The following is a 14,401-nucleotide window of genomic DNA, read 5'->3' on the forward strand; positions in this document are numbered from 1 at the left end:
AGCCTGTGCTCCGCAACGGGAGGGGCCACAGCGGTGAGAGGCCCGCGTACTGCAAAAAAAAAAAAAAAAAAAAAAAAAAGAATAATCTCTGTGGCCTGCCTTGTGGTGTTGCTCTCAGACAAATGGCCCTAAGGTTTAGCAAATGAGATAATATATGTTTAATCTCAGTTGTTAGTTATAATAAATTCTGTCACATTTTTGGAAAAAGTAGTGTCAAAGAAAGCAATTACTATATTAGTTGGTTTTAAAGATTAGGTTCTTTTGTAATCTTTTTTTGATACATGGGGTTAAATGGGACTACATGTTTTATCTTTAAAGACTGATAATATTATGGGACCTTATTAACCTTTCTTAACTAGATTGATCTCCGAGATGACCCCAAAACTTTAGCAAGACTGAATGATATGAAGGAAAAACCTATATGTGTGGAACAAGGACAGAAACTAGCAAAAGAGGTAATGCAACCTTTACAGAATTTAAAAATCAATGTAAATGAAGCTAAGGTAATAATAGAAGCTAATATTTACTGTGCTTTACTGTATGCCAGGCACTGTGCTGAGTGTTTTACATGCATTAGATCATTTAATCCTTGCCTGGACTCAGTGAGGTTGGTCTACTAGTGCCTCTGTTTTATGGAGGAGAAAACAGAGGCATAGCCTTGTCAGGTAACTTGTAAGGTCCCGCAGGTAGTAAGTGGCAGAGCTGAGCTTCAGTAAAGGCCCCACTCTGGCCTTTACACCTGTGCTACACTGCCAACAATATTTTCCTAGTAAGTCATGTGTACAAAGAGGCGTCACAAATAGGGGCTGCTTAATCAGGCCCTGTCTTCAGTGAAGACTCATGGAGTAGGCAATGGAGTGGAATAGGAGGACAATTTAAGTCTGCAGTTAAAAACAAAAAATTATGGCTAGGTTGGAGAAGAAATGTGTTGTTGAATTCTCTTTCACAAGATAATTTTTATGAAAGGTGGAAAATATTATCATTTAAAAAATATAACTGTGACACACAAAATACCTTTTAACTTTTATTATTCCTCTCCCCAGAGCGAGAGGCTTACTTTTTTCTCCATTTGCCCCTAACATGATTGGATTCTATTTTTTAGATGTTATGACTTTAATAGGACTTTTGTGGAAATGGAATATAGTAAGATGTTTTTTAAAATACTATCAGGAGGCAGAAGAAAGCAAGAAAACTTTTTGGAGAACAGTTTTTCCTAAAGCAAAAGATAAATAGCTTTACTAACAAGTTACTAACAAGGAATTTCACATATTAAATTCTGTCATCTTAGGAGAGAAGGAATTTCTAAATTTCATAAAGGTAAAAGTCATAAATGAAAATATTGATGATTTAACTACGTAAAAATTTAATATGACATCAAACGCCAGAAATAAAATTAAAAGTCATATAACAAACTTGACATTTATGGCAGAAAAATGGGTTAATATCCTTAGTGGACATGAACCCCTTGCATATGGATTAATCAGAAAAAGACATATGCATACCCCAATAGGAAAAGGGACTCAGAACATCAATGGGAGATTCTCCAAAAAATGCAGATTGCCATTGAAGACAAAAAATATGTTCATATTCCTTAGTAGTCAAGTGTAAGTTCAGTTTCCATCTATAAAACTGGCACACAAAAGAAGAGACATTAATTAGAATACCCACTGTTCCAGGTGTAAGCAAATGGGTACTCTTGTTCTGTTGGTCTTTGAGTAAAAGCTTCAACAACATGCAAAAGCCTTAAAGTCGTGTACACTTTTGATCAAGCAATTTCATAGGGAGGAGTTTATCCTAAGAATATTATACGGGGTGTGCTTAAAGAGATAGCCATAAAGTTCCTGCATTGTTTATAATGGCAAAAAAAACCACCCTGCATCTATTAAAAATTTATACTAATTTTCTTACTGAGATATTCATGTTTATTATGTAGTTTAAGGGAAAAAAAATTGGTTGCAAACCACCATTTCTAGACCTGTCAGCAGCATTTGGCACAGTTGGTCCCTTCTTGAAACACATTCACTTGGCTTCCTTGAACGCCCTCTCTTGGGCTTTCTCCCCGCTCGTTGGCCTCTCCTCCATCTCCTCACCTCCCCATCTCTGAATGTTGAGGGTCCAGGGATCAGCACTCAGCTTCTTGGATGTCTTTCCTTCTATATCCACACTCAGTCTTTAAGCCTGGTAAGCTGCTTTCCGTCTTGTGGTTTGAATAGTCTGCTACTGAGATTCCCAAATTTCTATCTGCAGCCTGGACCTCTTCCCTAAACTCTAGACTTGGTTATCTAACTCGTCATGCAACAAGTCCATCCGGGTGGTATGCATCTCAAAACTAACATGTCCAAAACAGAATTCCCAATTTTATCCTCTAGGCTTAGTCTTCTCAGTTACTTGGGTCAAAAACCTTGAAGTCACACTTGACCTTGCTCTTTCTCTCATACCATTCAGTGAACCCTCCAGCAAAATATATTTTTCTACGTTCAGAATATACCCAGAATCCAAACACTCCTCACTGTCCCCTCCTCTGGCAGGCTGGTTCAGGCCCCCTCCCTCTCTGGCCTGGATTACTGGAACAGCTTCTCATTCACCTTTCTGCTTCTGTCTGTGTCTGTTAACCTGTTCTCAACACAGCAGCCAGAGTGAGACTTTAAAAATAGAAGCTCCATCAGCTCCCTGCTCTGTTCAGAATCTTCCAGTGGCTTTATTATCTTCCGGATAAATAAAGGCCCAAGCCCTCACCCTGGCGTACAGGCCCCGCTACCTCTCTGCCTCACCCATTGTGCTCCAGGCACTCGGCCTCTGTGCGGTTTCCCCAATCTTCTGCCTCAGAGCCTTTGTCCTTTCACTGCCCCCTCTGCCTAGGATAGTCTTCCTGATGTAGACATTGTTCATTCTTTCACTCAAATATCACTCTCTCAATGAGGCCTTGCCTGACCTCTCCCCACTCCCTATCTCCTTCCCCATTTTCCTCCAGACCACATATTCTACCTCTATATTTATTAGTCCGTGGTCTTCTCCCTCTAAAATATAAGCTTCACGAGAATAGCTTAGGAACTTAATTTTGTTCCTTGCTATATTCTCACATTTGGCAAATCAGAGTGCTCTGTAAGTTTTCAATGAACGAACGAATGGATGGATGGATGGATGGATGGATGGATGGATGGGTCCCCTCTCACAGTAGAAGCCAAAGTCCTTACTCGAGGTCGCTACCTCGAGGCTGCCTCACTGACTGCCTCTCTTGCCATTCATTACCCCTGCTCACCCTCTCCTGCCACTCTGGCTTCTTTCCCACCCCCTGAATGCTCCATGCATGCTCCTGCATCAGGGTCTTACATCTGTGGCTCTGTCTGCCTCGAAACTCTTCCCCTAGGTATCCCTCAGTGCTCAAACTTTACCTTGGTGAGCAGCTTTCGCTGACCACCACCACTGTCCTCTGCACCCTTTCCCTCCCTCACTCTGCTTTTTTTTTTTTCCACCTGTAGCATGTGCCACCATCTAGTCTATATTCCTTTGTGTGTTCCTCCCCCAGTAGAACTTAAGCAAATGTAAGCATCACACGGTGGAGACTTTGCTGTTTTGCTCAGTTCATTGACATGATCCCCAGCACCTAAAAACAGAGCCTGGCATATAGTAGGTACCCAGTAAATATTTGATGAATGAAAGAATTTTCCATAGAGAAAGTCTGGAAGAATATATACACTAGTATTTTAACAGTTAGCTATCTCTGGGTGTCATAAATATGGATGATTTCATTCTTTTTGCATTTTATGATTTTCCTTATAATGGTGTATTTGTGTGGTATCAGTTGTAAAAAAAAGACTGTATATATTTGTGATTTTTTTTTCTCCCTCCCAGATAGGTGCGTGCTGCTATGTAGAATGTTCAGCTTTAACCCAGAAGGGATTGAAGACTGTTTTTGATGAGGCTATCATAGCCATTTTAACTCCAAAGAAACACACAGTAAAAAAAAGAATAGGATCAAGATGTATAAACTGTTGTTTAATTACGTGAGAAACGTCTTCAGTGGCCAAGTAAACTGTCCATTTCTCTCAGAAAGCATATGAAATGCTAAAGCTATACCCAGACCTCTTAAAAATAATGAAGCAGTTTAAAACTTGAAAGGAAAAAAAAAAAAAGAACCCTGTCCTCAGAATTCTATAAAGTTGATTAAGAATGTTTCTTAAAGGTCAAGGAAGCAACAAACAGCATCTGAAGCCACAATCTATTATAAATACTTTATTTCAACTAGAAGGTACAATCTCTCAGGGGTTTCATAGTTTAAAAAGCTACAATCACATCATGTTGTAACTACATAAAAAACAGTGCTGTTAAGTGGAACTGCCTGGCTTAGACCATATACATGTCTGCACTGTCTTTGTGGAATCTGCACAAAGAAATATCTTCTCCCTTTGCTCCAATTAATTGTTCTTGTATGTAAGTTTCTTTCTATTCCAGTATATCCAGAGTGGTGAAGTAACAAGGCCAGCCACGTAGCCAAAGGTTGCTCCAAGCGTGCAGGAGATGGGCCATTCCTGAGGAGAGAATGTATGAGATCAAAAGGAACAAATGTTTTATTATTACTTGAGCACAAGTGTAACGTAAATATTTCTATATTAAAGCTTAATGTGCTTTCTTAAAGAATGCCAAAAGTGTAATAAGGTCATATCTGCATTTATCATGAACACTAAAAATGTACACATTTTAGTTAATGTGCATTCAACTGTAACAAGGTTTCTGGCGATTGTAGATTTAGTTTGATGCTCCCCAAACTGCATGAGATACATGCTGAAATTACAAATTAAAACTTTGGGTCAGACTTTGCCATAATCCTGGACTCAATTTAGCTCTCTGAACTGGTTGGTAATTTTGTTTTTCTAATTTCCACATTGGCTTGTATATCAAATGAAACGAAAAGGGTGTATGCTGACCAAACCACAAGAAACTTTAAATTGTGTTAAAGAGAAAAGACCTAGAATTCAAGCATGTTACATGGAATTTATAACAAAGCAACTGCTTTCATAACAAAACTGATTTCACCTTTCAGATATAGATATTGGAACCACAGCAGAAGTTACAGAACTACAGCTTATGTACACACCTAGAGTATAAGTTAAATGACATACTGGCTTCCAAATACCCATTTTCTCCAGCCATATTACATTTCACAATATTACATCAAGCCAAAAGTAAATAACGTTGACTTACTTCATCCTTGAGCAGTGCGTGGTAGTCCCTAGGTTTTGAAAGGTCCTGCTTTACAAAAATTTTCTCATGTTTATCTATGAAGCTTATTTGGTATACTGGAGCCATTTCTAATCTTTCTCTAGGGAAACAGGCTGTATAACTGTGGTAGAGGTGAACCATCTTAATGACTCGTTCTGTTACCTAATTGAGCTTTCTTGTTTGGTCTGCTGTTGATCTACCTTATTCCAAATGCCATGCAGCAGACAATAGTGTTAGACAAAGTTTCAGTCAGTGTGAACAAACTAATGCAGTTCAGAGAAGCATAATCTAATCCATAAAATTTTTCCCAGCCTTTCCTACATTTAAAAATGCTGTTGCCTAAATTATGATTTCTTTATGTCTTTGGTGAGCTTCTGTTAATTTCCATGACTTGAGCTTATAGCTATGTCTATTGCACAGATTGGGTAATGGAACACTAAACTTTGATACTTGAAAATGACAGCCTTAAATGCTCATAGCAGTCACAAATCTAGGATGTACTGTCTTGTATGGGAGCTTTGTAGAGATTTTTAAAAAAATATATGCATCATCTTCCCCAATGACATGCGGAGAGTCTAATGGATAACTGGTCAGGAGCTTTGTCTCCTGAACTGGACAGTGGATGTCTTCTTTCTCCCAAGAAGTGGTGGTTCGCATTAAGTACCATGGCCTTATGTATGCTCAAATGGAATCTGATGTAACTTTCTCATTTAATTTTGGTCTGCTATTTCTAGATAGAATTGAAAAGAACTGTATAACTCAATTAGTATATTAGCTAAGTTGTCCAACACATGGTATAGAGGAATTAAGACAGTAAAGTATTACACATTTATTTCCAACTTGCCTTTGGGGATTTGATGGGAATTTTTTTTCTTTTCTTCCTCAAATTCACATCTCTGAAACTCTTCACACTTGGTTTCCTAGCCAATAAAGTTAAAATCTAGAATTTGTCCTGCCCTAAGAGAAAGGGACTAGGACTCTGGTGTCACCTCTGTTTCTTGACTGGGCCTCATTTTCCTCATCTAGGAGGTAGAGGAGATGATCTCTAATCTCTCCCATTTATCAACTCTTAGGATTTGCTTCTTTCTTACAATAATCATTGTTGGACATTACCTTTTCGGCTTCATGTTCTTAAGATGGTAAAAATCCTGTATATAGATTATTAGAACTCTAAGCAAAGATGATTGTATCATCTGAACCTGAGGTGCCTTAGGTACTCTATTGACCTTGATGGGGTTTGGAGTTTCCCATTGCTTACTAAGAGCCTTTTCGTTGCTTTGGTTCTTTAGTATTTCTTTTTTGCAAAATCCTTTCTGCTAGTTTAACTAAAACCAAAGATTGTTTTTTTCTGTTCATAAACAGATTGTAGAAAAGTTGCCTTATTTTCAGAAGCATGTCTTCACTTAAGACTTAGGTTTCCATTGAAATTCAGGCTAATCACTGGAACAGCTAGTTCAAAGTAGTGAAATATCTGGAAAATAAAATACTTCAAAAATATCTTACTGACATGAATTTTGCTAGTGAATGAAAATACACTGCTTCAAATAAGGTCATATATGAATGAGCTTAAACTTATAGTTAATATTTTTTTGCATATAGGTAATCAGTTCTGAAGTTCTTAAAAATAATTTTAGGGGCTTCCTGAAATCTTATTTAATATTTTGCTTATATCCTTATTCTATCTCTAAAAGGTACATTTTAGGTTAGCCTATGTTGAATTATCACATTTCCAATAAGTAGAGCCTGCACGAATGGTTTTCATTGTGAATTATCTTACTTTAGGCATTGCTTCCATTTGGTTTTAATTATTAATTTTAAGTACCAAATTAAATACTGGTTTGTTGGTTGTTGCTTTTTAAGTGATTGTTGCTTTAATAGTGTCCCATCTTAACACATGGGGTTACAAATAAAATAATATGCATAGTTTACTATCTATGTAAAGCACTGACCTTCTTACCTTAGTAGTTTTTATTTAACACTCTATGTAAACATTTGGGATAATATTCTTTCCTCTGTTTCTCATGGGGTGGATCTACACATCATCGGCCAACTGTGAGCATCTGCACTTTGGTAAAGAGCACATTGTCAAAGCGTAGGGAGAATTGTAATCCCTCATGAATTCAGTCAAATTCCAATTTGGGTTTCTAAATTCTATTTTAATCACTTTGTAATTTCAGTGTGGCTCTTTGTTTCCAAACACATATATACACATTTACACACACATTCTTTAAACAGCTGCTATACTTCACCTCCAGTGGAATGCCAAAAATGAAGTAAATATTAGTTAGAAAGTTTTGCCTTAAGAGGGGTCAAAGCTTGGAACACCTGCTATTCAACATGTCAAGGAATCCATGCCATCAGCAAATTAAAATGTTGGACTGGCTTTGGAGACTGTTTGCTAGTGATGGACCAGGCTTTCCTGTTTGATATTTTCTGACATAAGTAGTCCTTAACTGTAACATAGTCATTTTTTAAAAGAGAATTTCTTTATATAAGGGCAACTTTCCTTAATAGGGAATATGGCAAAAGGAGCTATAGCAGGGAGTTGGGGAAGGTTGCCAACGAACCACCTTTCCTCAGGCAATTTCCTGCTAACCTTAATATTGCTTTAAAAAAATTAAAACTATCCTATGGCAACAATTCATTTTGACTTGTCAAACAATCCTAGCTTAATCACATATTTTCATAATTAGATCTTGAAGTTTTCCATTTAAAACTATTGTCTCACATACGGAGATGTTGCTATTTAACATTCCTCATGCCACAAAGAGAATTTTAAAAACACATGGTAACATCATCTATTGAAGAGACAATTCAACTGCGTTGCTATAAACATTTCTCCAAATTATGATAATCTGAGATGGCGCTATATAATTATCTTGTTTTGTTTAAGGAAAATAGAAAACTCAGACATTCTTGTAAAGGAAGTCACAAGTGATTACCACCAAACGACCATCTTCTTTTTATCCAGTTCTTTATAAATTTAATTTTTTTAAATCTCTAAATCAAAGAAAAACGTCCTCTTGCATAACAAAAGATAATATGGACAAAAGATAATGCAACTGGGTAAAATTATTACAGTTACTGTCAAAAAGAAAAACTTTTAAGAAATGAGTAGCTGCATCATGTGAAGAAAGTATCTTGCTTAGAGTACTACTATTCTTTCTCTAAATCAAATGATTCCTTATGTGTTTCAGCACTTAAAAAAAGGTCAGTGTTCTCTTAAAATAATCAGCATTAACAAAGGCCTGATATATAGGAACTTGGTACATGGTACTACCAATAAGTTATTTTTCTCTTAGAAATAAAACAATTTCACCCTAATAAGCTTTAAAAAAGTCTTAAATAATACAGATATAACTTTTTTTCTGTTAAAAAATCAATATTATTGCTGGTTGAAAGACATTTCAAAATTACATAAGCTTATTTCTACCTGAAGACCACAATGCTTTCTTCTGATCAGGCATTACTATAAAACTCTGCTTACTTTTTAGGAAAGGAAAATGTACCAATATAAAGAGTTTGATATATTTCAAAGCATGTTGTAAGTAGTACAGAATAGTGATTAAGAACACTGATTTTTGGGACTTCCCTGGTGGCACAGGGGTTAAGAATCCGCCTGCCAATGCAGGAGACGGGTTCGAGCCCTGGTCTGGGAAGATCCCACATGCCGCAAAGCAACTAAGCCCGTGTGTGCCAGCTACTGAGCCTGTGCCCTAGAGCCCGTGAGCCACAACTACTGAGCCTGTGTGCCACAACTACTGAAGCCCGCGCGCCCTAGAGCCTGTGCTCTGCAACAGGAGAGGCCACCGCAATGAGAAGCCTGTGCACCACAACGAAGAGTAGCCCCCGCTCACCTCAACTAGAGAAAGCCCCGGAGCAGCAACGAAGACACCCAACGCAGCCAAAAATAAATTAAATAAATTTTAAAAAAAACAAAAACACTGATTTTTGTATTAGACTGGATTTGAGTCTCAGCTCTGCCATTTGTTAAATATCTGACCCTGGGAAATTAATCTGGATGGAATCTAGGATACGAAATGACGCAAAGGAACTTCTTTACGAAACAGAAATGGTGTTAACAGACATAGAAAACAAACTTACGGTTACCAAAGGGGAAAGGGGGAAAGGGATAAATTAGGAGTTTGGGATTAACATATACACACTACCATATAAAAAACAGACAACAGGGATCTACTGTATAGCCCAGGGAACTATATTTAGTATCTTATAATAACCTATAATGGAAAAGAATCTAGAAGAATATATATATATATATATATTCTGAATCACTTTGCTGAACACCTGAAACTAACACAACATTGTAAATCAACTTTACTTCAATTAAAAACAAAAGTTTAGATCAATGGAACAAGATAGAAAGCCCAGAGATAAACCCACGCACATATGGTCACCTTATCTTTGATAAAGGAGGCAAGAACATACAGTGGCGAAAAGACAGCCTCTTCAATAAGTGGTGCTGGGAAAACTGGACAGCTACATGTAAAAGAATGAAATTAGAACACTCCCTAACACCGTATACAAGAATAAACTCAAAATGGATTAAAGACCTAAATGTAAGGCCAGACACTATAAAATTCTTAAGAGGGAAACATAGGCAGAACACTCTATGACATAAATCACGGCAAGATCCTTTTTAACCCACCTCCTAGAAAAATGGAAATAAAAACAAAAATAAATGGGACCTAATGAAACTTAAAAGCTTTTGCACAGCAAAGGAAACCATAAACAAGACGAAAAGCCAACCCTCAAAATGGGAGAAAATATTTGCAAACGAAGCAACGGACAAAGGATTAATCTCCAAAATATACATGCAGCTCATGCAGCTCAATATCAAAAAAACAAACTACCCAATCCAAAAATGGGCAGAAGACCTAAACAGACATTTCTCCAAAGAAGATACACAGATTGCAAACAAATACATGAAAGGATGCTCAGCATCACTAATGATTAGAGAAATGCAAATCAAAGCTACAACGGGGCTTCCCGGGTGGCGCAGTGGTTAAGAGTCCACCGGCTGATGCAGGGGACACGGGTTTGGGCCCTGGTCCTGTAGGATCCCACATGCCATGGAGCAACTGAACCCGTGCACCACAGCTACTGAGCCTGCCCCTCTTGCACTGTTGGTGGGAATGTAAATTGATACAGCCACTATGGAGAACAGTATGGAGGTTCCTTAAAGAACTGAAAATAGAACTACCATATGACCCAGCAATGATGCTTGTAATATAAGCATCTTTAGTACTTGCTTTTCTTCACATGAAATGTCTGGGGAGCATAAAGCTTACAAGAGAAAACTCTCAAGAGCTATATAGCATATGGCATTATATTAACCATATGTAGCCTTACCACTGAAATAGACGGGTGATTCTTGCTCCTAGCTGTCATTTTTCATAACTTTTAAGAAGTACAAGTACAGAAACTGATTTTAAACCAACCACTGGTAGGCATTTGTATCATTTTTAAGAGTCTCCATTTGAATGGCTCTGTTTATTCAAAACTATTTATTGAGAGCCCCTACTATAAACCAAGCAGTTAAGGGGCAAACTAAGATTATTTAATTTTTTAGATAAATTTTAATAACATAAACTTTAAAAAAAATATGTTGCAATGTAATTTTTGGAGAGGTATGTACTATGATAGATATCATGGGAAAACTGACCTATCTGCAGATCAAAAAACCTAGAAACACTTAGAACAACTCACAACCATTGGATTACTGGCTCTTTCAGATAAAAAAGGGAGATAAAACCCAGGCAGTTCTAAATTTCACACAAACTTTTTTAATATGTTTTGTTGATCATGCTTACCACAAATTTACATTTGCATAACTGATAGAATTCATTTTTTAAAACCTACTTTCAAAATTCTACTGGTTTTAAATGATTATTTATATTTTCCTCTGAATTTGGTTTTAAGTGATGTGTTTTTCCAGATGTCCTTAAAGCAAATGCCATTGTCTGATGTAGGAATACATGTACAGATGAATCTACTCATCTGAATACATTTCTCTAGTTGTAACTCTTCCCTGTGCCATGTATACCAAACCACTCTCCTGTGACTAAGAACAGAGATTTAGGAAGAGCTATTTGTGGCGAGGTCCACAGTCTCCAGGCTGGAACTTCTTGTCAAAGTGACGATAAATGGTCCTTGGCAGGACCATGCAAATGAGTTACCTTAGCCAGCACTCTTCTCCCTCACATGAAAGTCCTGCTAGCAGATCATTTTCAACCTCACTGTCCAACAGTGAACCCACCTTTTAAATCCAAAACCATTTTCTATCAGTTAAGTATTATAGTTTTTCTTCTATGCTTGAAATATGTAACTCATATTTCATATAAATTAATATTTCATTTTGGTCTGTCTAAAATACTGTATAACAACTTTAGTAACAGAAACACCAGTTAACCTAAAAATATGCACCCTTCAATAATTAAATCCATAATCTTAGCTTTATCCCTCACTGTCATTATTTGCAGTGATTCATTTAATTATCCTTATGATCCCAGCTTCAATTTATGAAAGTATTATCTGTGGCATCTGTGACTTTAAAAAATGAATATGTTTCAGATATTAATTTTTTAACCTGATAAAACGAGAAAACAAAAAGGTTTTAAATATAACAATGCCTCATTTATCTGGTATCTGATGGGAATAAGTACAAATATTTTTAAACAACTTAAAATTGTTTTAAAGACAATCTCAATCCATTTTGCTTTTTAACTTTATAAGAAATAAGTATGCTCAGAAGAGATTTGATTCTCTGGGTCAATTCCATTTTGGAGACAGTAGCATGGAAGTCCAGAGTTTAAAGATATTTGTTGGTTTTCTAGGTACAAAAGCTTCACATCTTAGCTTCAAATACTCTCCTACAAATACGTTAAATTTTATGGTCTAAAATACAAACACTACCAGAGTGGTCATGGCAATATAATAACTACTCAACCTTTCCCCCCAAAAATCTAAGCTATGGCCATTTTTTAAAAAGAAAAGCTATGTTTCAGAGTCTCCAGGGATAAAGAGAATCATGGTGTCCTGGGGTGCTGGATCCTGAGTCGTCCTCTAATCAGCCAAGAAATGTTGAAAAAGATGTGTACGCCTCTCCTCACACTTTGCTTTCTTTTGTGTAGAAGTGGGACTGAACTCTACCTTGCACTAGGGTTACCAGGATTAAGTTGCCTGTGTGACAGTGCCAAGCCCATGCCTGGTACATACACAGACAGATATGTTTTCTTTCTATTGCCATCCGAAATGTCAGACAGAATTGAAAATTACATGAAATCCAAATACCCTAAATACCAGGGAAACAAAAAGATGATTTAACAATCCACCCTACCAATTTAAGGATTATCGGGCAGAATGAATACAATAACTGAGACAGTTAACATGCTCTAACACTTGGAGAACTCAAATAATGGAATTTGCAGGGTTTTTTGGTAATGCTAAAAAAAATAGTAACCTACTCCTTTAATAGGTCATAAATGCCTATAACATTAATTAAGCAGTAACTATGTGTCAGGTTCTGAACTAAGTACTTTAGAAGGATTATATTATTTAATCCTCACTAGCAAGTGGCAGAGCCAGGATTTGAACTCAGTAATCTGATGCCAGAGCTCTTAATCATCCTGTTATCTGTCTACCTATTAATAAAACATGTGGGTTTAAAAACTTCATGGTAAATTTCCTTTGCTCAGAATAACCAACAATTCCTAACCTCCCATTAATTTTTTTAATAACATGAAATACTAGCCGACTTTTGATAATTAAGACATTTTCCAGATGAAAAGCTCATAACCATCTATTCTGCAAAATATTTAGAGCATATTAAATCTGAATCTAAATCACAATATGAATCTAAATTATCGTTACCAAACAATTAAATTCCAGTCCTGGTAATATTTAAGTATCTGTTATAACTTACACAGACTATGTATTTTGTACACAGTAAGAACTCAACAAATATTTACTGATTAGCTATTTTTACAGCAGATAATGCATCAAATTATAATGTGCAAAGATCTTCCATGGTCAAAATATTCATTTTGTAAGTAACTATAGCTATAAGCTTTCTCTGGGGCTGAAGAAGGCTGTCTGGGTTATGGACAATTCAAATGTTATAATGTAATAATTAAGGCAAGGAAGAGAAGCAAGATGACTCAATTATTTTTAAAGAAAACAATAAAGATGACCAACAGCACAGTGGGCAGCCACCGACCACATTCTCTTTCACCAAATTCTCTTGCTGACTCCTAGAAAGGGAAGGCTTCCTCCAACTATAAAGATGCCTGGTATCTTTTGTCATTTGTCATTACTTAAAATTATTTAAAATTCCTATTAGTAAGTGAAAAACATTTTTCATTGAGGTTATATATTTTCAATGGGCCTTTCTAGTCATTTAATGATGAAACAATTTAAAAAATATAAATATTCTTGAAATTGCTCAGTACAGAACTCACATCATTATAATCTTATGTTTGGCCTCTGGAAATTTTAGTCAGGTTTGAATTCAAAGTAGAAAAAATGGAACTAAACATGCAAAAGTTTTTGTGAGGTGGATGGTGTGTATGTGTTTTTAAAGAAAGTATAATTGCTTAACCAGATACCCTTGTTTCTCTGACTGAAACATAAAACCAGATCCCAATCCAGAAAAGCTTGCTTTACCACAAACATATCAAATCTTTATTGGGCTATAAGGAATAGAGAACTAACCTCTCTTCCTAATACTATAATATTACAGTTTAGATAATGAAGTATATATAGTAGTTATCTTCTCGTGAAATTTTACTCTAGAAAAATCTCCATTCTGAGGTGACGCCATGATCTTTCATTTGGTTTATTGTTTCTCTGGCAGATTCTGTCAGCACCATGAGCCACACGGAGTACTTATTCTGTAGTAAGGTTTATGAAGAAAAAAACCAAAACAGAACAAAAAACTTGTTCACTGAAAATAAAAAGTGAACAAAAAAGATGCCTCATCATTTCTCTAGTTTATCAGTAAATCACTGCTAAAAGGGAGAGGGGCAGGTGATTATTATATGAATAAAAGATGATTGGGCTTCCCTGGTGGCACAGTGGTTGAGCGTCCGCCTGCCGATGCAGGGGACACGGGTTCGTGCCCCGGTCCGGGAAGATCCCACATGCCGCGGAGCGGCTGGGCCCG

The 14,401-nt window shown here is 36.6% G+C and overlaps 2 protein-coding genes across 7 annotated transcripts in view; one reads left to right on the forward strand and one right to left on the reverse strand.

Annotated features, from left to right (window-relative positions):
• The window catches only part of RHOQ (ras homolog family member Q), a 37,836-nt gene extending 33,735 nt beyond the window's left edge, over positions 1 to 4,101 (forward strand). The window contains exons 4-5 of the mRNA XM_024118804.3: positions 360 to 455; positions 3,853 to 4,101. Coding sequence (XP_023974572.1) covers positions 360 to 455; positions 3,853 to 4,008 — 252 coding nt within the window. The 3' untranslated portion in view covers positions 4,009 to 4,101. The remainder of the gene's footprint in view (positions 1 to 359; positions 456 to 3,852) is intronic.
• A 117-nt stretch (positions 4,102 to 4,218) lies between these two features.
• Positions 4,219 to 14,401, reverse strand: part of PIGF (phosphatidylinositol glycan anchor biosynthesis class F) — a 37,336-nt gene continuing 27,153 nt past the window's right edge. For 3 of the 6 annotated variants that reach the window (XM_055089165.1, XM_055089166.1, XM_055089167.1), the window contains exon 7: positions 4,448 to 4,529. Coding sequence is in view for 2 of the 6 variants with exons in the window: in XM_007108722.2 (XP_007108784.1) it covers positions 4,416 to 4,529 (114 nt within the window). In the remaining 4 variants the exon portion in view is untranslated. Of the gene's footprint in view, positions 4,530 to 13,721; positions 14,130 to 14,401 lie in introns of those variants that run through there. The other 3 variants (XM_007108722.2, XM_007108723.4, XM_055089168.1) reach the window with 3 other exon arrangements.

This window comes from Physeter macrocephalus, chromosome 12, assembly GCF_002837175.3.
Source record: "Physeter macrocephalus isolate SW-GA chromosome 12, ASM283717v5, whole genome shotgun sequence".
Lineage (NCBI taxonomy): Eukaryota > Metazoa > Chordata > Mammalia > Artiodactyla > Physeteridae > Physeter > Physeter macrocephalus.